Source organism: Eriocheir sinensis, unplaced genomic scaffold (genome assembly GCF_024679095.1).
Source record: "Eriocheir sinensis breed Jianghai 21 unplaced genomic scaffold, ASM2467909v1 Scaffold84, whole genome shotgun sequence".
In the NCBI taxonomy this organism is placed as follows: Eukaryota; Metazoa; Arthropoda; class Malacostraca; order Decapoda; family Varunidae; genus Eriocheir; species Eriocheir sinensis.
In genome coordinates, this window is record NW_026112208.1 from 379,047 (window position 1) to 402,591 (window position 23,545).

The following is a 23,545-nucleotide window of genomic DNA, read 5'->3' on the forward strand; positions in this document are numbered from 1 at the left end:
GGGAAGGCTTATGAATTTAATGCACTTTGTTGTACGGCTTCAAATGCGACGTTGGCGGATTAATGAAAGCAGCGATCATTTTATTATTGCTAAAAGGACGGTGATATAACGGTAATACTCTCATAAATTAATGTAGCTTGTTATTCATAGGTATATTTTAGTACAGTGTTTATTTTAGTACTGATACAGCGAAATATGTATAATTATTTTTAGTGGACTCCGTGACGCGATGCAGTTGACAGAGAATTGGACAAGAAGGAGCAATGAGCGGTTTTTAACAAGGAGGAATAGGAAGAACAGAGAGGTTGCAGGTAAAAAGTGAGGCGTTTCTTCGTTGTGTTATATCACCCACTTTCTCTCTATCTATCAATCAAGAAGGTTAGATAGATAGATAGATAGATAGATAGATAAACAGAGAGAGAGAGAGAGAGAGAGAGAGAGAGAGAGAGAGAGAGAGAGAGAGAGAGAGAGAGAGAGAGAGAGAGAGAGAGAGAGAGAGAGAGAGAGAGAGAGAGAGAGAGAGAGAGAGAGAGAGAGAGAGAGAGAGAGTGTGTGTGTGTGTGTGTGCATCACGCGTCAAAAAAACATCAAATTTTTACCTTCTTTTCCTTCCCCTCTCTCATAATCTCTCTCTTCTCTCCGCTCCTCTCCTCTTCTCATCTCTCCTCTCCACTCCTCTTCCTTACATCTTCTTCACTCTCTCCTTGTTTCTTTTCTCTTTGTCTCCTCTCCTCTTCTCTACTCTTTCCCTCCTCCCATCTTCTTCACTCTCTCCTTGTTTCTTTTCTCTTTGTCTCCTCTCCTCTTCTCTACTCTTTCCCTCCTCCCATCTTCTTCACTCTCTCCTCCTCTCTCCTTCACTCTCCTCCTCTTCAAGCTACTTCTTCACGTGCCTCGTATACCCTTCCCCATCTCATCCGCCTGCACTTTTTCCTCCTCCTCCTCCTCCTCCTCCTCCTCCTTCTCTTCCTCCTCCTCCTCTTATTCCTTCTGCTCCTCCTCCTCGGCATCATGTCCAGGCAGTATATAGCCTCTAAATAAACCTCAGTGGGGAAAGTAAGCCATTCTGGACGATGGAGAAAGTATAAAAAAGGTCAGCTCTTGGGCGATACACGGAGAGGGAAAAACTAGGAGGAGGAGGAGGAGAACGAAAAGGAGAAGGAGGAGAAGGAAAGGGGAGGGGGAAAAAGGAAAAAAACAAGCAGGGAGGGAAATAGCAGAAGAGCAGGAGGAGAGTAAGGAACTGAGAAGGAGGAAGTAACATAAGGAAAGTGAAAAAAGGGGGAAAAATATGACTAGGAAGGGAACGAAAGCGATGGAAACGACGGGGAGACAGAGAAATGCGAAAAACAGGAAAAAATAGAAATTATGGGAAACGAAGGATGTGGAAGAGAAAGAGAAAGAAAGAAAAAAATAGATGTAGGGAAAAAAAGAAGCAAAATGGAAGGGAAAGAGAGGAACTGGAAATGAGTGAAAGGACGCAAAAAATACTAGAAAAAAGGAAAAGGCAATAAGAAAATGTAAAAATTGGAAGATAAGAACAGGAAAAAAATAAAGAGAAGAAGAAGACATGGGCGCATCGAATTGAGTGGACAGACAGAATATTGATAGACGGAGAAGAAGATTGGAACAGGAAAAGAAAAAGGGCTCAAGGAGAGGAAAAAAGAGAGATGGTGGAGGAGGAGGAGGAGAGAGTTGAAAAAGAGAAACTCAGACGAGAAATGAGGTGAAAAAAAATGAGAGTAGTGAGGCGGAGAGCAAGAGCAAGGAGAGATAAAAAAACGAGGCAAAGAAACACTGAATAAAAATAGACGAGGCGATACCGAAAAAAAAGAAAAACGAAGAAGAAAAATAACAAGAAAACTGTTTTGCTGGAGAGATTAAAAAAAACACACACATTTGAAAAAGAGGAAAAAAAAATACGAAAAAAATGTAAATTCACGAGAGAGAGAGAGAGAGAGAGAGAGAGAGAGAGAGAGAGAGAGAGAGAGAGAGAGAGAGAGAGAGAGAGAGAGAGAGAGAGAGAGAGAGAGAGAGAGAGAGAGAGAGAGAGAGAGAGAGAGAGAGAGAGAGAGAGAGAGAGAGAGAGAGACGAAAGGGTCGGGGTTCTAATAGCATATGTAGCCAAGTGGAAAAAGCTTCGTTTCTTCGTTCTGGCAATAGTGTTTGGTGGGGAGGGAGAGAGAGAGAAAGAGGGAGAGAGAGAGAGAGGTACGAGCGTTGGGGGGAAGGGGGAAGGAACTGATGGAAGGGGGTGGGGGAGGAGGTGGATTCGAACCCTGGAAAGCCTCTCGCTCTATAAAAGACGGGGTGGTTCAAAGTATCCTCCTCGTTTCACCATTAAACTGTATCTTGTTCCATTGTGGCTTTGTGTCAGCAGAAGTGTGATAGGCGACGGGGCGGTATTGGGAGGACGCGAGAGAGGGAGAAGGAGAAGGAGAGGGTGAGGGAGAGAGAGAGATAGTTGAAACGAAGAACCAGAAGCAGCATAGGCAAAAGGAAAGAGGCACAGAGTCAAAGAAATGGAAATTGAGAAACACACAAACAAACAAACATATAGAAATGCAGAGAGAAAGAGATTGAGAAAACATATCAACAGGAAGGCAAACCACAAACTTTAAGTCATGCACAGAAAAACAAACACTCAATATAGAGGAAATTATAAACAGGAAACAAAAGGTGATTAAATATAAAGGTAAAACACACACACACACACACACACACACACACACACACACACACACACACACACACACACACACACACGTCTTAAATGAACGCCATACATCACTTCATTTTTCAGAACGAAGCGAAATATGTCAAAAGGACGCTAACACAACACGTCACTCACTTAACACGGTCATGAATCACCTGTTACCTTAATTAAATCACGCAAAACAGACACAGGTAATCAATCCTCAACACACCCACCTTTCCGCACCTGTCCAGTGAAAGCGTTCATCATACCTGTCTTTCCAGTTTCTCGTTTTCTTTTTCGTCATTTCAGAGTTTTTTGTTCATATTTGCTTCTCTGATGCTTATTTATTAGTGGTACATGTTTTGATTTCTTTTTTGCAGAGCCTTTATACCTCTTACTTTTTTTTTCTTCTTTCATATCATTTCCTCTTTCATTTCGCAGTTTTGTTCATATTTCCACCTCTGTTTCATTCTTATATATTGATGTGATTTGTTTTATAATTTTTTTTTGTACAATCCTTTCTACCTCTTACCCGCTTCTCGCTAATTTTTCTTTCATATCAGAGTTTTCTTCATATTTCTTCCTCTGTCTATATATTTATGACACAGGGGCGGATACAGGGGGGAGGCCCAGGGGGCCCGGGCCCCCCGAAAAAATCTCCGCCCTCCCAGAAAATCTCGAGTGTATGCGGATAGTGGTTACAGAACTGACTCGCTTAGAATGTGCTGCAACTATAATACGGAATGTGTCGTCGGCTGTAGGCATATGCAGGCGCGGATACGGGGATGGGGAGCCAGATGCCCCGGGCCCCCCCGAAAATATATTTGGATAACTAAAATATTTGAAATACCCATGAATTGAGAAAACATATAATATATTTAAGATACCCCTAAAAAGCTAGAGAGGTGGGAAGCGAAGCCGGCCGCCGCTAGATAGCTCTGGACGCTGTCCTCCAAACTTTAAAAAATTTCTCCTCGATAGGTTCCTTGGGCTTTACTATGCGGAGGTGGACAGGATGCTCAGGCAAGTCTTATTTTTTTTCGGTGTCTGATGTAATTTTTCACTCCTGCAGGGCCAGGGCACAACTGTGTGGGTTGTTGGCCTAGCTGGCAACTCTCATCGGGTGGGAGTCGGCGGGCAGTTCCCACCACCACGCTTTACTGAGAGGACACTCACTAAAGCTGTCAAGAGCAAGCACGCCTTTGCCATCAAACCCTACATGGCGCAGTGAGTAGGATCCAGCAGCGATACACACTCCCCGGACTGGCCTTGCGGGAGGGGGTGCCTGCCTTTTCTGGTGAACCCCCTACCACTCAAACAGTTACGGAATCGTATATTGAATATTATAAAGCAAGATTTAAAGGCCTAGGAAAAAATCTTTGTGACCTCATTCCTCACATGCAAGCAGAAAGTGAATTTTAGTGCAAGCCACTATCATCATTCGGCACTTCGAAGAGGAAATAAGGGAAGACTTCCTTGCCTTTGTGCACGCCCAAGACCTCACCGTTAAAGGTTTAGCCTGGCTCCTTTTGCGCACCATTGAAGACCTCGGATTGGACATGGCCAAATGCAGGGGATTTGGGTTTCGATGGAACAAGTGCCATGATGGGAAAATTCAAAGGGTGTGCCGCAGTACTCATGAAGAAGTACACCCTGGCCAAGCCACGAAGGCGTGTGACGTCAAGGAAGTGAAGATCGCTCTTCAAACACTGACTGAATATGCGCTCTCTCCGCTTCACAGTGGTTGTCAAGCTTACTCAGCCAAGCGCGAAAAGCTTGTTCCCCTGTGCCCCACCAGGTGGATTGAGAGGCATGACGCAGTGCTGGTTTTCCTTGAATTTCTGCCTGTCATCGCTGTTTTTCTCGAGGAAGACCTTGACGCCACCGCTGGGCTCCTTCTCATCGCCATACGTGTTCCCCGCTTTCTCGTTGGACTGATTGTAGTGGAGTGTATATTGGCGCATACTCTCGAGCCGAGCTGAACTCTTCAGAGAAAAGATGGCGACCTGGTGTCAGCCTATGCCATGATTTGTGGCATCGAGACCATTTTTGCTAAGTTCAGAGCAGATGCGGAGAATCATTTCCACGACGTGTTCATGAAAGCGGAAGAGCTTTTGGTCGAGGTGGGGTCATCGCATGACACCATCCCTGTGCCACGACTCTGTGGACGACAGACCCAGCGAACAAATGTTCCGTGCGAGAATGCTGAGGAGTACTACCGCCGGGCGGTGTACATTCCGTTCGTGGATCACGTTTTCGCTGAGTTGAAGAGCGACGACACAGAGCCTGTCGCACTTCGGCTCAAGCAACTCCTCAGAGGCCCCGAAACGGATGTTGCGGCTGTGCTTCAAGCGGCGAAGCTCTACGAGCTCGACATCGAATCCCTGACACTCGTGAAGGCGGAAGCGGAGCGCTGAGCATTACCTGTTCCGGTCTTCCAAACTATCAAAGAAGCCCAGGTACACGCCAGCACCAGCATGTTCCCCAATCTCGCCATTCTCATGAAAATTCTGTTGAAGCTTCCAGTCTCCAACGCGGAAGCCGAGAGGTCTTTCTCAGCATTGAAAAGGCTGAAAACCTATCTGAGGAGTACCGTCGGCCAAGAGCGCCTGAACGGACTTGCCCTCCTCTGTGTCCACAATGATATCCCCATTTCAGTCGAAAGTTCGGCAAATTCGGCGAAAAAACCACCGACTACGCTTTGCTTAGTGAGGTACTTGTTGAATACTTGGAAATTTGTAAATATATTTCTTTAGATCAGCCAATCTTTGCAAATGTGCTACCTCAATCCCATGTAAAAGAAGCCCTATAAGAATTCCTTTTTATCTGTAGCTGTGTCTAATTTTACATATTAACTCTTTTTTGTAAAGGTTAGGTTTGTAATTTATATATGACCTGTATTATGATCACCCTTGCTGCTTACATATCGAAATAAACGTTTAGTTTTCTTCGAATGCTCGTATGGTGATGATTTCTACCTGCTCAATCTATCTTTTCACTGGTCGGATGTACAATTTGAATTGTTTCTTGTTATTGCTTGCCAGCTTAAATATTGATTGCACTTCATATATAGATGCAAGAAAAAATCATTTGTCACATATACGTTGATTGCTCGGGAGCTGCGGATTTTAAGCAAAGAACCGCCATCACTATCCATTGGTCTTCACTGTTTTGAGGCTGTCGCTAACTTATGAAATTTTACCATCGATCTTTTCTACCTCTTCCCTGTTATTTGCTATGTTTTTCCTTCATATCCGAGTTATTGGTTTGATTTCATCCTTTGTTTTAATGGTTATATATTTATGATACCGGTTTTAAGATTTGTCTCTCTTGTTGCAGACCGCCTTCACGCCTTACCTTCACTGCATCAAGACTCAGACATCTGCTCCTGCTTCACCTTCTCCTCCTACTCCCGCGCCCTGCCAGCCCCCTCACCTGCCTGCTCACTCCCCACCTGCTACCTGCCACACAAGCAATCCAGGTAAGGCTTTGCAGGTACTATGATACTTTTCAGCAATTTTTTTTTTTAAATATTCTGGAATAATTTTTTTCTTCTGAATTTTGTTATTTTTAAATGTTTTGTGAGTTTAGCATTATTATTATTATTATTATTATTATTATTATTATTATTATTATTATTATTATTATTATTATTATTATTATTATTATTATTATTATTATTATTATTATTATTATTGTTATCATTATTCAAATCACAAATACGATAACATCACAATTGCTTTATATTCATCTATACCGAAACAATACGTAATTTCAGCAATGGTGTCAACAGTTATGGCAAAATACTAACAAAGGTAATATAGGCAATGTGTGTTTACATTATTCTATTCATTAGTGTTGTTTGTGTAATCGAGTTGTTCAAATGAATGAGAGAGAGAGAGAGAGGAGGGATGGAGGAATATCTCTCTCTCTCTCTCTCTCTCTCTCTCTCTCTCTCTCTCTCTCTCTCTCTCCGCACCCCATGCAAGGAAAAACACAACTTGTCAGTCTTCTTCCCCTTCCGTAAATAACTTTCTTTTGTCTTTTGTGTGACTGGAATGTTTCATCAATTTGAGACGTGAGAGCATACGGATAGGAGGAGCAGGAGGAGGAGGAGGAGGAGGAGGAGGAAGAGAAAGAGTATCATCTGGACGTGTAGAAAGAGTTGCCATCCCCATTTTCTTTTCTTCTTTATTCATCTTCCGTTTTCTTTCCTTTTTACTTCGGCCAGTCTGGTGTGATGACAGTTTTCTGGCTCTCTTTGTGTTTCTTTTTTTTTTTTCCCTTGAGAGCTCTGTCTTCATCTGCTTTTTTTTTTCCTCTTCTTCCTCCGCCGCTTCTCTCCTTGTGCCGTTCTTCTCGTCGTCCTCTTCCATTTAAATGTTATGAGGAAAGGAATAAAACACAAAACAGTTAAGAATCTTTACTACTCACCATCTCGTCTTCCTCCTCCTCCTCCTTCTCCACTTCCTCTTCCTCCTTCTCCTCCTCCAACTTCTACTACAACTACTACTATTACTACTACTACTACTACTACTACTACTACCTCTACTACTACTACGAAACTCTGTAGGGGAAGGAATGAAACACAGACTGGCTGAGAATCTTCATTTGACAGTCTTGTTAGCGAGACTCAAATGGCGAGGCGAACGACACCTTAGCGTGGGGGGGGGGAGGGGCGGAGACTCCTGCCGGGGAGGATGAGGGAGAGACGGAGGGAAGGAAGGAAGAAGGGAGGAAAAGTGTGAGGAATAAGGGAGTGAAGGATGTTAGATAGTATAAGGGGAAAGTGAGGATGGTCAGAAGAGGAAGGTGGGATGGAAGGAGAGGAGGAAGGGAGGTATAAGGGAGGAGGAAGGGAAGGAGCAGGAAAAGAAGAGAGGGATCCATAGGACGTAACAATGTCTATTTACTCTTTGGAGGAGAGGAATTACCAGCGAATCATTAATATTTTGAACTTATGTTATGTGACGGAAATCAGTTTTTATTTTTATTTTCTTTGACCTAAATTAAAGCATGTATTCACTTTTCTTATCACTCGTCTTAGAAATGCATACTCATCATCAAATAGACTATATACCTAAATCAGCGACTAAATCACCTAACTAGCTCACTATCGCCATAATAACAACTCCTTTACCATATCAAATTTAGGATTGTGCTTGACAGACACGTTACCCTCTAGACTTATATAATTCGATTTATGAACAGTAAAAACGAGCACTCTCAGACAAAGAAAAAGACAAACCATAGACTAGAGCAACACTAATAGAAAAATAACATCATTGCTAACTCTAACAATCAAAAAGAGCAGTTGTCTCCCTCTCTCCCCCCAACAGGAACATCAGCCAGGTGGAGGTAAGCGCGTCAAACAGCCTCACTCGGGGTCCTTACATCCTCCAACCTTCAGGCGTGGCTACGATTCTTTGGCACTAGAAAGGGACATAAGAGGCAGGTGGGCCGGGGGCAGGGTGGGGCACGGGAGGGAAACGGGACCATGGGAGGGAGAGTGTGACGGGGCGTGGGAGGGAGTGTGACAGGGGTCGAGACTGGTAATTAAGAGGCTAATGAGGAAGGAGTTTAATCATAGGGGAAAGGGAGGAGATGGAAGGGTTGGAAAGGGAGCTCTAGGGTTAAGTCGGGCGTCAGTGAATTAAGTGGCAGAGGCGGGCAGAAGGTAGGAGGTAAACACGTGTGATAAGGGAGAGGGGTAAGAAGCTAAGGTTGGGTAGGCATGAGACAGGAGAGAGAAATAAAAGGAGAGATGAATACAGGGACAGCATGATGGGAAGAAGGTAAGGGAAAATGAAACAAGTGTACTAATTGCCTTGAAGGAAGTTAGGCATGGATAGGAGAGAGGAATACAAGGAATAGAGAAACAAAGGGAGAGGCGAATACAGGGGCAGCAGGATAGGTAGAGTGTTAGGGGTAAAAAACCATGAAGTAAGGGGAAGGGGGTACTTAGAGGAGGGCAAACTTGAGATGGAAAAGAGGAATACATCAGAGAGAAAGAGGAATACAGGGAGAGAGACATTCAGGAGTAGGATAGACAGTGCATAAGAGGTAAAGAACACGTGGGCAAAGGGAGAGGGGGTAGAAGCTAAAGGGAGGGTAAACATGAGATGGAAGAGAGGAAAACAAGACCATTTCAGGGATATGAGTGTGGCATTGATTAGGGGAGACGAGGGTAGGGGTTGAGGTGGCAGAGTTGGGCATGGAGGCAGGTGGGGGAGGAAGAGAAAGGGTAGGGGGTAGGCAGTGGTTGTGGATTAAAGTTGAGGGGGTAAGGAAGAACAGGCAGAGAAGTGGGAAGGTAGAGATGAGTACGCAGGGGTCATGGATTGAGGTTGAGGTAGTAAGGAAGGATGCAGAGAGGTTAAGGAGACAAGGAATGAAGTAAACGGAGGCAGGGAGTGAAGGAAGGAGACAGATGTAAAGGAGAGGTGACAAAGGGATGAGATAAGAGCCATAGGGGTGAAATAGGCTGACATGGGGTGTAGGAGGCAAACTGGGGGGTGAAAAAGAAACCACAAGGGAGGTCAGGGGAAGAGGGTGAGAAAAGAGCCACGGGGGTGATGTGGGCGGGATGTGGGAGGCAGGCTGGGGTGACGTAGGGAAGAGAGGGGTGGCCAGGGGTGAGGGGGGAGCCACACAACCCCCTGGACAGCTGAGGGCGACAAGGAGAGCCACCGGTGTTGCCTCTACCTACGGGAAGCTTCGGGAAGACGATGATTTAGCTAAGAAAGACTCGAGGAAACCTGATCTTTTTACTTTTTTTTTTTTACTCGTTAAATATAATAATAATAATGATATTCTTACCGTACCGTTATCGAAGGAGAGATTCATTTATGCATACACGTAATACTTTCTTATAGACAGGAGAGTGAAAAGCAGAAATGGATAAGATTAATAATAGTAGTGTTATTTTGATGTGCCTACGGCCTATTATTATTAGTATTAGTAGTAGTATTAGCAGTATTAGTATTTAAGAACGCTTTCTCGTTTTTTTATTATTTTGATTGTAAAGTGAGCCATCAGTACATACTCTTTGGCGTGAATGAGGTAACGACGCGTGTGATAATGTACAATCAAGTTGCGCTTGTGTGGACTAAGTTGTTGTTTTGATTGTGAAAGAAACTGTTGGCAGCATCGGGGGAGTCCAGCGATGGAAGGGAAGTGAGGAAGGGAGGGAGGGCAGTGGAGGATCATGGGTAGGTGGGTTAAGAGAATGGGGGAAGGGCTGGGTGGGTTTTGGGAGGGTTGCATTTTAACATTGTAAAAAAAAGCAATACAGGCCACCATATTTTTTTCTCATTTTTAATTAGAACAGGACAGAGAGCATTCATTAGTATTTACAACCATCTTTTCTCTAAACGAAAAATGATGACTGGGAGCGGGAAACGGGGAGTGGAGGGTGGGAGGGGGCGGGGAGGGAGGGAGAGGCGGGGAAGAGGGGAGGGCGGAAGGAGAGGGAAGGGGAGAGGATCCAGAAGCACCATATTAGTGATGCTCTGGTAGAGGAACATGGAGGGAGAGGAAGAGGAGGAGGGAGAGGAAAAGGGAGAAGGAAAAGGGAGAGGGAAGGTAATGATGAATATGACCTTGATGATTTTCGTGAAGCGTTGATGACCTTGACTTAAGATTACTTCGATGGGTCAGTCGCTGGTCGATGCTTCGAGACCTGTTCAGACCCTTGTTTCTGACCCGCGAGACTCTGAACACTGGAATGCATCTATCGGGATCTCGGGCTAAATCCGACCTTATGGCAGTGATGGATAAAGTCGAGTTGACGCGGCGGGGTGACGGTGGAGGAGGGAAGAACGTGCGCTCCCCCTCCCCTCCCTGGTTCACCCTTCTGGCGGCGGCGGCGGCGGTGACGGCCCGACAGCGTTCGTGGCTTCTTTCTTTCTTCCTCCGAACGTGGGTCGAGAGAGGACGCCAACCCGTGTCCGTTTTCTTTCCGTTTTCTTTCCTGACCACCGAAGTCACCCTTATTTTCATCCACTGTCACGTTTTCTAAAGCTTTTGTTTTCAGTGGTGGTTTTATTACTCTTCTCATCACTTCCTGCACTCTTTTTCTTCCTCATTTCCTTTTCTTATCACATTCATTTAGTGGTGCTGCAGTTCACACGGGAAGAGTCCACTAAGGCCCACACATACATACGTACAAACATACCTAAAGGAACACTCATCCATATTCACAGTAACGTAACGCATTCGACACTCGCAATTAGTTCGTTTACACACACTTCCTCGCCTTTGGGTTTGTTTACTCATTACCATCACCCTCCTGAGCAGCGAAGACCACGACGCCGGGACTCAGTGGCCAAGACGTCCCTCTCTCGACCCGGCACGACGGAGGTGGACAGAACAAACACACACAGACATACACACTCGCGTCACGGAAAAGCAGACGTAACTAACCACAAAACACGTGTCTCCTGGGCTCACGTGGCTGTACACCTGCGCCGCCTTGTTCCCGGGGCGGCGCGGGATGGCAGTAAAGCCCTTGTGGAGTTTTACACTAACACGCAGCGTCGCCTTCAGGAGACAGACACGTAGACTCGTCCTTCTCCTCGTCAGCGCAAGCACGCACGAGACAACACTCACTACTTGGCGGCCCACGACGGTGCTTCCCAGCCTAGAGGGGGAACTGATGCAGGGGGAAGAAAACAGAACCTACACTACAGCCTCCCATGTGCCCTGCGTCCATCCGTCGCCACTCTAACGTTCTCACTCACTCACGTTGCTACGCTGCTAGGAAAGCTGATATGTAGACTGAAGAAAAGGTGGGGAGAGAGAAGTAGGGGGAAGGGAGAGCTGTGAGGGAAAAAAGAGGAGAAAGTGTGGGAGTTAAGATAATTGAGGAAAAGGTGAAAGTAAAACGTATTAAAAAGGAAAAGTTATAACAATGAATTAGAAAGGAGGGAACGAAGGTGAATAAGTGTAGGAACAGAAGGAAGGAAGGGAAGGGTAGAAACGGTAAATTAGAGGGGAAAGAAGTAATGTGAATAAGTATAGTAAAAAGAAGGAAGGAAAGGAAGGGCAGAGAGAGGTGTTAGACGGGGACAACAAAGTGTCTTATTGCAGGAGTCAGAGACAGACGCCGAGAAAACTAATGCATGTATCTTACGAAACTTTGAAGACCTTGACTTACGCTAGAGTTAAACTTTCTATGCACCTTTGTAAAGAACTGTAGTAGATTAGATTAAGTTAGTTAGAAAAAATGTCGGCGAGAGAACTGCTTCTAGGGAACCAGTAATAAAAACTAGGAGGAAGAAATCGTTCTCAAAAGACACACATTCAGTGGAAGACAAGGAAGAAGTAGATATGTCCTAGGTTACAGTGACGGAAGAGGTGCAGGAAAAGTTTTACGATTCATGCAATCAGTGGTGAGACAGAAATATTGAAGAATGGAAGAGGAGGAAGGAATAACTAGAGAGAGAGAGAGAGAGAGAGGAGAGGTAGAGATGAGAAAAGACAGATAAAGGAGGAATACTGATCACCATAACTGGAAGAGAAAACAGAGAAGACACGCGAGAACAAAACTGTCGGCATGTAGACTTAAGCGTTGATACCCTGTGAAGTTGACTCGTATCACGGCTGACCGAGAAACACACTTCTTCCCCCTCACGATTGTCCTACGAGATGCCGCCACTCACTGAGAACCAAGCCTGACAGGAGAGGGTGTGGGACGTTGCGAGGTGTGTGTGTGTGTGTGTGTGAGTGTGTGTGTGTGTGTGTTTGTGTTGTTAGGAGTGTGCGTGGGTGTGTATGTGTGTGTGTGTGTGGGGAAGGGTGCGTCTTCCTGTTAACCCTCGGGTAGTCGGTGGTCGGCTGTGAGGAGGCCGCCAGGACGCCCGTGCAGCCGCGTCGCGGCGGTGAGGTGCAGTGGTGATGGAGAGGAAAGGAACGTTAACGCGACGCCTTGTGCCTCAACCAAAGGAGGAGAACACAGTGAGGAAACCCAACGCGGCACAAGTGATGTGTGAAGGTCCTAACGAGAAACAAAGAATCCTGAGTAACCAAGACCTGACAAGCGAGACATCGGTAGAGAGACTGACTGGAGGAGCCACAGCGCGCCCCCGCCATTGACTCCCCGGAGGGGGAGGGGGGGCAGACGACGACCTCTGACTTTGGAAGGCATCTAACTTTAACAACAACATCAACAAGAACAACAACAACAACAACAAGAGCAGTCAGCGGTATAAAAACTTGTCCCTCTCCCACGTAGCGGGAGGGGGAGGGCGCCGGGCTGGTGGTGGTAGCGGTGGTGGTGGTGGTGAGGGTGGCGGCGGCGGGGCGGCCTCAGGAGCCGTGGTCGAGGTAGTCCTTATACTCTGGGGGGCTGTAGGGGGCCTGGGAGAGAGCACCGTCTGCGTCGTCCTCGTCGTCGTAGTAGGCACTGTTCGTGTACTCACCCTTGTAAAGGAGGCCGCCACCCTCGTACCTGTTCTTCAGGATGGACCTGAGGGGTTCGGTGGGGCGCGACGGCTCGGCGGGCGTCACCTCGATCATGGGGTCCGGCTGGTGATCTCGCACACTTTCGGCGCGGCTCTGCATGGCGTCGATCATCGAGTCAGAAGGACTCAGCACGTGGCTCGCCATAGCCTCGCGCATGGTCTCGGCGCGGCCCAGCGCCAGGCTCGGCTTCCTGTGGCCCAGCACGCCGGACCGCGTCACCTCCAGCAGGGGCTCCGTGGCCGCCCGGGGCCGCCCGCGCGCCAAGCCCAGCTCCATGTCCAGGTAGGGTGACGACGGCGAGGCGTCGCTGAACAGGTCCACGCCGCCGCCCACCTCGTGCTTCAGACTGTCCGCCACGTCCCGCGACAGGCTGGTGGCGATGTCCCTGGCCAGACTGCTCGTGACGTCACGCGTCAACGCGGTAGTGACGTCACGGGTCAGGCTGCTGGTGACGTCACGCGCTAAACTGCTAGTGACATCACGTGCTAAAGTACTCGTGACGTCTCGCGCCAGACTGCTGGTGACGTCACGCGTCAGGCCGCCGGTGACGTCACGCGTGAGGCTCCCCGTGAGGTCCCGCGTCAGGCTGACGTCCCTGGTGAAGCCGCCGGTGATGTCACGCGTGAGGCTGCCGGAGCGGCTGAGCCTGCCCGTGACGCTGCGGGTAAAGCTGTCGGTGAGGTCCCTGCTCAGGGCCCCCGTCACGTCGGGCGTGAGGCTGCTAGCGCGACTCAGCCTCCCACGGGTAAGGGCGGGGGGAGCGGGGCCCCGGCCCCCCAGCAAGGCCGTGGAGCCGCGCAGGTCGTCCGTCAGCCTGTGGGGAGAGGCGGCGTCATGAGGCCAAGTTGTGCATTGTTAACAGGACAGGACGAGGCCGTGAATAATGGCCGCCAGGGGACCGCCGCCGCGAATTACCTCGCCCCGAGTTGCCTGCTGCTGAAAACTTTGCTCCGCCAACTTGTTAACTTTTAGCATATCATCAGGAGGGGGGTGGTTATGGAGGCGGGGGTGGTGGGGGTTAAAGAGGGGGCTGGGGCTGGCCGGGCGAGTGTCACGGCCTAGGAGCTGAGCGCGGGGAGGCGGGGCGGGGCGCGGCGCGGCGGCACAAAGAGGAAGTTGAGAGTTGGGGGAGTGAGTGGCAACTTTGGCGACTGTTCCTGACTGTTGGTCCTGCCACAGCCGCGGCTCCTGCTGCCTCCCTGCTGCTCAGGCCTCTCAATAAGCAGTAAGTTGTTGAATAGTTGGTAGTTGTTGAAACAGGAATACTAAAACTCATTCATATATCACACTTAATATATATACTAAACTATACATGCAGGTAACTAAAACTACGTCTAGAAAAAAAGGGAATAGCATGCAAGATGGCAATTGTACAAAAGAGTACAATAACGCAGCGTCAGCAGAGTGTAGATGAAGCAGCGAAAACAAAAGAGAAGGGAAATCGTGAAGAAAACGTACTCCTGAGTATACCAAGGTGGACGAAAAGCGTGTTTCTACCCACCCACCTGGAGGCTGACCCCCCGGCACGATTCAGCGCATCCCGCTTCTCCATCCTCCTGCTGAGTCGCTTCTGCACGCTGCGGTAATCCTTGTGGTAGTTCTCGAGCTGCACCGTCGGGTACTGGTACAGGAAGGAGTTGGCCAGGTCCCCCGCGCCCTCCAGAGACCGGTACACCCCTCTGTTGGCACCGAGGAGAGGGTGAAGAAGGGAGGTTAAAGAGTGCACCAGCAGCAGCATAATAACAACACCTCGCAGACGGGGCGGGGGGAGGGGGAGGGAGAGGAGCAAGATTGAAGAAGTGGCTTGAGAGACGCGAACCTTCCACACCTGTGCATTAACGTGGCGAACTTTACCTGAGTGATGGAGAGGAAGAAAAATGGCGCTTCGTCCCTCTGAGTGGCGCAAAATTCTCCTCATTCATAGGCGGGAGGAGTGACAGAGGGAAGGGTGCGGCGGAGGGGTGATAAGCATAATGGCAGGGGAGGACCAGCACATGTGGCACACCGGGGAGACGTCTCTTAGGGTTTCCTTCAGAGTTTCCGAGACGTTGAGCTTCCAAGGCTTTCAATCTTTCCCCCTCTTCCTCTCTCTCTTTCTCTCTCGCTCTCTCTTTCACTCTCTCCTTCACTATCTATTTATCTATCTATCTCTCACTTTTCACCTCCCCTCTCCTCCGTCTTTTCTCTCCCTTCTCTCTTCGTCATCACACCGTTTCTCAGCTCCTTCCTCAACTATATTTTTCTCTCATTACATTCTATTCTCTTTCCACTTTCCCCTTTTTCTCGTCCTGTTGCCATTCTACCCTTTCCTCGACCCCCCTTATTTCTCCTCTTCCTCTTCCTGTCACCATTTGAGCCTTTCCTAGTCTCCCTTAATTTGACCTTCCATCCCCTATCACTCACGCTGCCTTTTCTTACTCATTACCTCTTTCCTAACCTTGCTCTCAGTACCCCTTCTTTTCCCTTTTGTCCTGTCCCGTGGTGCCTGAAAACTCCATCCCATGTTAGTTTGTTTTGTGTATATATAATCTTTTCTTGTCCCTTCCTTTCCTTTCATGTCATTTCCTTTCCTTTCTTCTTATTCTCTTTTCTCTCCTCTCTTCCTGTAACCTTGCCTTCATACATTTTACTGAGATTACCTCTTGTCTTGCACTTTTCGCCACCAATAGTGTGTGTGTGTGTGTGTGTGTGTGTGTGTGTGTGTGTGTGTGTGTGTGTGTGTGTGTGTGTGTGTGCGTGCGTGTGCGTGTGTGTGTGAGCGTGTGCGTAGGTGTGTCTGGCTCTTATCCGTTTTCTTCTTCCTCCTCTCAAGCAAATCTACTTATTCCCTGTCTTTTCCCATCTCCTTTAATCTTCTCCCATGTCCCTCACTGTCCATACTCTTATCATCTCTCTTTCTCTCTTTATCTTCGTCCTCTGTGTTTATTTTCCTATCTGTCGAGCTCTCATTTCCTTCCATTACAACCCTCTCCTGTTTGTTTTCTCTTTTCTCTGCTTCTTCCCTTCCCCTATTATCTCGTGCGTTTCATGTTGTCCTTTCCTTCCGTCTATCTACCCTTTTTTCCTCTTCTTCATTAACTCAACACTTCCCTCTGTCTATATATCTGTCTTCATTCTTTTCTATTACATTCACGATATTTAAAAGTTCATTGTTCGTTTCTTACACTAGTCACTTATATTAACACGTTCGACCGTCTCATTTTTTTCTACATTATCCATATTTTTGTTTCCTTCTTTCCACTCGCGCTTTATCAACTGTTTTTCTTCTTCGTATCTTTCTCAACGTATATAGTATTTTCTTCTTTCAACCTCATCCATCCATCTTCTTCAACGCTTCCTCCTCCTCCCTTATCTTTTCCTCCTCCCTTTGCCTTTTTTCCTCGTTTTTTCCTTTTCACTTCTTATGTTCCTCTTTCTTAGCCTTTTATTTTTTTTCCTTTCTGCTGTTTTATCTGTTTCTTTCTGTTACTACTTTTCGCCATCTCCTCCTCCTTTTCCTCTCTCATTACTCTTCCCCACCTCCTCCTCTTCCTGTTGTTTCCTCCATCACCACTTCCACCCCTCCCTCCTCCATTACCCTTCACCACCTCTTCCCCTCCATTACCTTTCACCATCACCTCCTTCCTCCTCCATATCTTTTCACCATCACCTCCTTCCTTTCCCACTTCACTCTTTCACCTCCTCCTACATCCTTCCCTCCTTCATTAACCTTCACCACCTCCTACCTTCCCTCACCCATCAACTTTACCTTCTCCTCCTCTCCCTCCTGCATTACCTGTTGGCGCTCATCAACCTCCGAAGTCTCCGGGCGTCGTGGTTCCTCGTGATGGCGTTGTCGTCCTTGGCCAGCATGGGCGTGGAGGGCAGCGAGGGGTAGCGCGTAGCCGGCCGCCGCCCTCGGGGGTAGAAGAACGCGTGGGTGGCAGCCTCGCTCATGGCCAGGTTAAGAGCACTGTAGCACCTGTTTGGGGAAGGAAAAAATGGGTAGAGAGACTGGCAGAGTGTTTGGTGGATTTAGGAAATGGGGGAAATAAGGGAATGAAATTAAACATGTAAGACAATCATATGTAGAGGTATCAGGTATGTAGAAATGCGTGGAGTATAGTAACGTAAAGTGTAATATAGTATACAGTAGCTGTGTTTCCAGTCCTGAACAGTGAGGTAACCTGGTGCGAGGGTAACTAACATTTCTAGAAACTAACATTGATATTAGCCGAAATACAGTTAATAAATAAAGGCATCTGTAGGATCTGCATAACAGGAAAAAATCAGTTTAAAAGTGGGGAGAATGTGTGCAAAAAGGATTAATAAATTTTTCACATGGGAGGATGATTTCAAGTTACGAACGTAGGTGTAGAGTAGTGGATATGGCGTGTTCTACGATGGGATCTGAGTGAAAAGGAAATTATTTGAAGACAGGTGAGATATACCATTTAAGATGGGTAAAGACAGGTGAAGGTGCTTAAAGACAGGTGAAGACAGGTGAAGGTGCTTAAAGACAGGTGAAGACAGGTGAAGGTGCTTAAAGACAGGTAAAGACAGGTGAAGGTGCTTAAAGACAGGTGAAGACAGGTGAAGGTGCTTAAAGACAGGTAAAGACAGGTGAAGGTGCTTAAAGACAGGTGAAGACAGGTGAAGGTGCTTAAAGACAGGTAAAGACAGGTGAAGGTGCTTAAAGACAGGTGAAGACAGGTGAAGGTGCTTAAAGACAGGTGAAGACAGGTGAAGGTGCTTAAAGACAGGTAAAGACAGGTGAAGGTGCTTAAAGACAGGTAAAGACAGGTGAAGGTGCTTAAAGACAGGTGAAGACAGGTGAAGGTGCTTAAAGACAGATAAAGACAGGTGAAGGTGCTTAAAGACAGGTAAGGACAGGTGAAGGTGCTTAAAGACAGGTAAAGACAGGTGAAGGTGCTTAAAGACAGGTGAAGACAGGTGAAGGTGCTAAAAGACGGGTGAAGGAGATACATGATTCTTAGACTTAACGAGGACAGGTGAGGGAAATACGGGGTCAGGAGGGAAAGGTGAGATGATGGTGAATGCCAACGTGAGCAGGTGAGGTGATGGCTGTCTTAATGAGGCCAGGTGTGGTGGTGACGGTGGGAGGGGGGAGGGGGACAGGTAAGATGTTAATGAGAGTAAATGAGAACACTCGAGATATTGTGCTTAATGGTGCAAGTTGGACGATGACTTTGGGTGGAATGTTGTTTCTTATTACTGACCCTCGTGAGTTAAGGAAGAGAAAGATTGAGAGTCAAGAGTTTGTTCCCGGGGTAAGTTAGCGAACAATAAGACTTGATTGTGCGGTCCGGAGAAGTCTTCCGGGTAAACAGTTTATGGGGAGTCGATGCCGCATTCACTTCCAGATCACACGGTTAACGAATCACGAGTCTATAAAGCATGGGAAGTTATTGCATTTTACGAAACATAACCTTGTGACTATGCCATTAAAATAAAATAAAAAAAACTGTTGAATGAGGATAAATACTAGACATATTGCAGTATTAAAAGATGGCAACATTAATCACACTCATATATCAGTCTCCAACAAGAGGTGATTAAAACATACGCGTGAGTGCAATGAGACATATTTCAGACGCGAATAATATACTCATTCGTCACGGTGGAATGCGAAAAATGTTGGTTCTTGTCGAGCGGTGAATGAGCCGCTCACATTGTTGGCTGCACCGGCGGCTAATGAGGCGCGGGACCGGCAGGTGTTTGAACTGTGCGCGTTACATGTCAGGTGAGGGGTTAAAACACCTTCCTGGAATTCTTCTTTTGTTGTTGTTGTTGTTGCTTTGATTAGAAACTGTACACCTACCCAGGAACCTACGCACACACACACACACACACACACACACACACACACACACACACACACACACACACACACACACACACACACACACACATACAAAGACACATTTTCTCTTTCTATTATTAATCAAAGTATTTATCTAAACGAATAATGTCACAATGAATAAGCGAATATATATTGCTACAAATACCCTCCTCTTCTTTACTGCTATTTATATAACGAGAGAGAGAGAGAGAGAGAGAGAGAGAGAGAGAGAGAGAGAGAGAGAGAGAGAGAGCAGTGGTTGATTGAGGTCATTATTATGTCCGGCACATTACTCGTATTAACACAATTTCAAACACGTGTAATTTTCCGGAGTGCAAGTTTTGTAATCAGTAAATGGCATGAGGAGGGGGCGTGGGAGGAAGAAGAGGAGGAGGAGGAGGAGGAGGAGGAGGAGGAGGAGGAGGAGGAGGAGGGGGCTAGTAAAAAAGTTAATTAATTCATTACAACGAGCCAAACAAACAGACATTGAAGCACCACGTTCACGCAAATTGATCTCCGGCGACAGGAGTTACTGAGCCTTGAAGCACAGCACTGGACAGTTGTTGATGGGGGGGCGCTGTTTGTCTCTTTTTTACGTGTGTGTGTGTGTGTGTGTGTGTGTGTGTGTGTGTGTGTGTGTGTGTGTGTGTGTGTGAAAGGGGAAATACTCGTTCTCATTTTAATGATGTATGAGGGATGTAGAGAAAATGGATGACTGGAAGGATTGAGATGATGAATCGATAGGAGAAGGGATAATAAAGGAAAGCTGATTAAGGAATGGGACAAGGTAGAGATAATTGGGCTTAAAAGGAATCTGTATTAAGGTGGGAACTCAATTATGCATCTTTCATATTGTCATAATCCTCCTCATCATTGACTTCACGCTTGACTATGTAGGAATTCCTTTTTGTTAGAGTAAATAATCTGACCGCGAATAAGGTAATCCAACGAAGAGCACTAATGACCAGGTGCACACGATTACGACTTACCTGGCGTTGAGGGAGCTAGGGTCGTAGGGTAGTCTGTCCCTCCGTCTTTCATCGTAGAGGTAAGGACGGTGTCTGGAAGGGAGGCGAGGCAGGGCGTTAGGGCTGTGGTGGGCGGTGGGACTGTGGTGCTTCCTGGGCGAGGCGGCGGAACTGCAATGGAAGGCGTTTAAGGAGTAGGAAGAGGAGGCGGAGGAGGAGGAAAAAGAAGAAGAAGAAGAAGAAGAAGAAGAAGAAGAAGAAGAAGAAGAAGAAGAAGAAGGAGAGGCAGAAGGAAAAGATATTGAATATTATGAAGAAGAAGAAGAAGAAAAAGAAGAAGAAGAAGAAGAAGAAGAAGAAGAAGAAGAAGAAGAAGAAAGGAAAAGAAATTGAATACAAAAAAAGGAAAAAAGCAGAATAGAAGAAGGAGAAGAAGAAATGAATAAGAAAGAAAAAGAAAAAAGAAAAGGAAAAGGAGAAGGAGAAAAAAAAGAACAAAAGAAGAAAAAGAAATAGAAGGAAAAAAATATAGAGGGAAGACAAAGAAAAAAAAAAGAACATAGATTAGGAGATTAATGCCAAAAGAGCATGAGGAAGAGAAACAACAAAGTGAACAAGTATGGCTGCGGAAGACTCACTTTCTGGCTATGTTGTTCACGTCCGGGTGGTGGAAGGCCTTCGTAGTTTCCCGCCGGGGCGCCGGGTAGGGCAGGCCCAGCAGGTCCTCGAGCTGGCCGTTGCTCACGACAGACACCAGCGACCCCGTGGGGCTGCACTCTCGCCGCAGGATGTCCGTCTCAAACTCGAGGTTCATGAGACTCTCTTTGTCCGTTAGCGTGCTCTGTCGCCGAGGCAGCTCCGTCGACGGCAGCTCCACGTAAGAGATGGTGCTGGGCGAGCGTTGGTGTCCACGCATATCGTCCATGATGTCTTCTCGGTACCGGTCTAGGCTGGAGTTGTCGTACCTGCCGTTCTCCAGGTAGGCTGAACGCGTGTAGCCGCCGTTGATGGCCTCGGGCTGTAGCCACGCGTCGTCCCTCTGCAGCGGGATCAGCGGCGGCGCGTCAGGTTCTCCTCCGGATGGAATGACGAGGTAATCCGAGGGTTTCCGCTGCTGTGTGGCCGGCGGGCGCGGCGCGACGGGGGCCGGGGCCGGGGCCGTGGCGTTGGTGGTGGCGGCAGGAGGGATGGCACAAGCATTGACACCCCGCATCTCGCGATCTTCCTCCTGCCGGCGAAATCTCCGCACCCGCTGACGGCGATGGACGACGCAGCTCACCAGCAGCAATATGGTAACCAGCACGCCCAGACCAGAGAGGAGGCTGCCCGTCATATACTTCTTGTCCATAAATGTACTGAGGCTCTCCTCTGCCTCTTCCCGCGCTACATCAAGCGTCAGGTTGGCCTCGCTCCGTCCTGCCTTGTTCTCGGCCACGCACGTGTACGTCCCCTGGTCCCGCGGCTCCACGCGCCGGATCGTCAGGTTGGACATGATGGCGGATTGGTTGGCCACGAGGTGCTTAATTATTCTGTAGCGGCGGGACTTCCGGAGAGGCTCCAGGGGCTGCTGCTTGAACAGCCAGCTGATGGAGACTTCGACGTCGGATGTGGCCCGACAGACCAGAGAAGCGCTGTCGTCGGTGTCGGCCTCAACCCTCGGCGTCTCGGGGAAGATATGTGGCTCACAGACGAACTCGTCCAGCTCCAGGAGCTCCCAACTGATGCCGTTGAGACGTTTTGGCCGTGCACAGGTCGGTGGTGACAAGCTGGTGATCTTGTGGTCCAGCATCCACTGTCGCATGGGCCGCAGACGACAGTCACAGGTCCATGGGTTGTCGTTGAGGTTGAGGCCGTGCAAGGCATTGAGCGGTACCAGAAGGTCTTGCATCAGGTACACCAGCAAGTTACTGGACAGTTTGAGGATCTCCAGCGTAGCAAGACACCGGAACGCCTTGGGGTTGATGCTCCGGATGCGGTTACTGGACAGGTCCAGATGCACCAGGTCAGGGGTGGGAGCGAAGGCATCAGCGGGGATGGTGGCCAAGTCGTTGTTGGCTAGACTCAGCTCCCGCAGCCCCGAGATGTCGATGAGAGAGGCGGTGGGCACGACGCGCAGCAGGTTGTGGCTCAGGTCCAGATCGATCAGGTTGTCGAGCATGTTGAAAGAGCCGCGTTCCATGTGTTTTAGTTTGCAGTGGCTGAGCCACAGCTTCTGCAGGTTGACCAGACCCGTGTCGACGAAGGCGTCACGGGGCAGCATATGCAGGTCGTTGTGCTGTAGGTCGAGCACCTGAGTGGACGGGTCCAGCTGACGTGGAATGTCTACGAAATCTGCACCAATACACGTGACTGTCTCCTTTCCGTCTTTCCACTTACACTCGCATACCTTCGGGCACTCACCGGCCACCCCGCGCAACACACACGCACACAATAGCACCCACACCAACGCCTGTATCTTTCGTCTTTTTCCAGACTGACGTGGTCCGCTACAAGACCGGAGTGTGCTCATTATATGGAGGGCGAGGAGTCACCATCCTAGGACGTCCACACTCAGTCCTGGGCGTGTACAGGGGTCCTCGCGCCGTCCCGGACGTCCTCCACCCACCTCCCTGCCGCGTCGCCCATCGCTCGGCCGTCTCCTCCACTCCTCAACCTCCCGGCGCGGAGGCTCTCAGGAGAACAGAGGTCAGAGTCCGGTGACTCAGGGTCATCCCACGCGCCGCGGCAGGAAGCGCCCTCTCGTGTCACCTGTCACTACCACCCGCCACGCTCCCGCGCCTTTACGAGGCCATTAATAAGCCTCATCGGCCTTGCTCTTCCAGTATGTTTCATTAGCCTTACGTGTATGATTTATGAAGAATCACACACACACCTCCCACGCACCTTCCTTGGCCTGCAGGTGATGCGCGATTACTCGACTACAGAGTAATCTCTTAGTTTCACACTCAGTCGCCCCTTTGTCTTAGGAGTCCCGCGTGAGCACCTCCGCCACAGGCTCAGGGCGAGTCATTCCACACTGAGCGGCGCCGCTCGTCGCCATGCCGAGCACAGGGAAAGGTGAATCATCCCGGCAGCGGCAGGCCACACGGACACACACACCCGCACACGCCCTCACCCGTGATGCACTCCTATTTTACCTCCTCATCTCCCGGGGTCCCGTTCCTGTTCTCCAACTCATCCGTGTGTTTTGATGGAGCTATTTACTTTAGTGTTTTTATTTATTAACTGGTCACTCGTGTAACTAAAGCTGCCACGCCGACAAACCCACGGATGAGATGCGTCTCTCCGTTCCTCGTCACTTCCTGCTTCCCATCGCGGCCGTTCTCGTATTTTAGCGCATTTCGTGTGTTTAAAACGGCGGTTTCAGTGGAGTGAATAATTTCAGTAATGATGCCGTAAAACTTTCACTCACTCTTTCGCAACACTCGCACACGTGACCGTGAGTCGGGGAGAACTGCTGAGTGGGCCATGAATGAGTTAGTATTTCAGAGAAGAGGAGCTTAATAATTCAGCACTCACCACCACCGTTGCATCCACCGCGGGCAGTACACTCCACACCTGAGTTAAGTGCAC

The 23,545-nt window shown here is 48.2% G+C and overlaps 1 protein-coding gene across 2 annotated transcripts; it reads right to left on the minus strand.

Moving 5' to 3' along the window:
* Nucleotides 1-7,298: 7,298 nt before the first annotated feature.
* On the minus strand, nt 7,299-22,481 carry LOC126994639 (uncharacterized). Of its 2 annotated transcripts, none has more exons than XM_050853943.1 (5): nt 20,611-22,481; nt 19,994-20,065; nt 16,938-17,123; nt 14,668-14,841; nt 7,299-13,976 (listed from the first exon to the last, which is right to left on the minus strand). In XM_050853943.1, the coding sequence occupies exons 1-5, from the start codon at nt 22,479-22,481 to the stop codon at nt 13,007-13,009; spliced, it is 3,273 nt and encodes a 1,090-aa protein (XP_050709900.1). In that variant the 3' UTR covers nt 7,299-13,006. The 2 variants fall into 2 exon arrangements, with proteins under 2 accessions (XP_050709900.1, XP_050709899.1); XM_050853942.1 differs by having other exon boundaries at nt 19,994-20,143.
* Between the last annotated feature and the right edge of the window lie 1,064 nt (nt 22,482-23,545).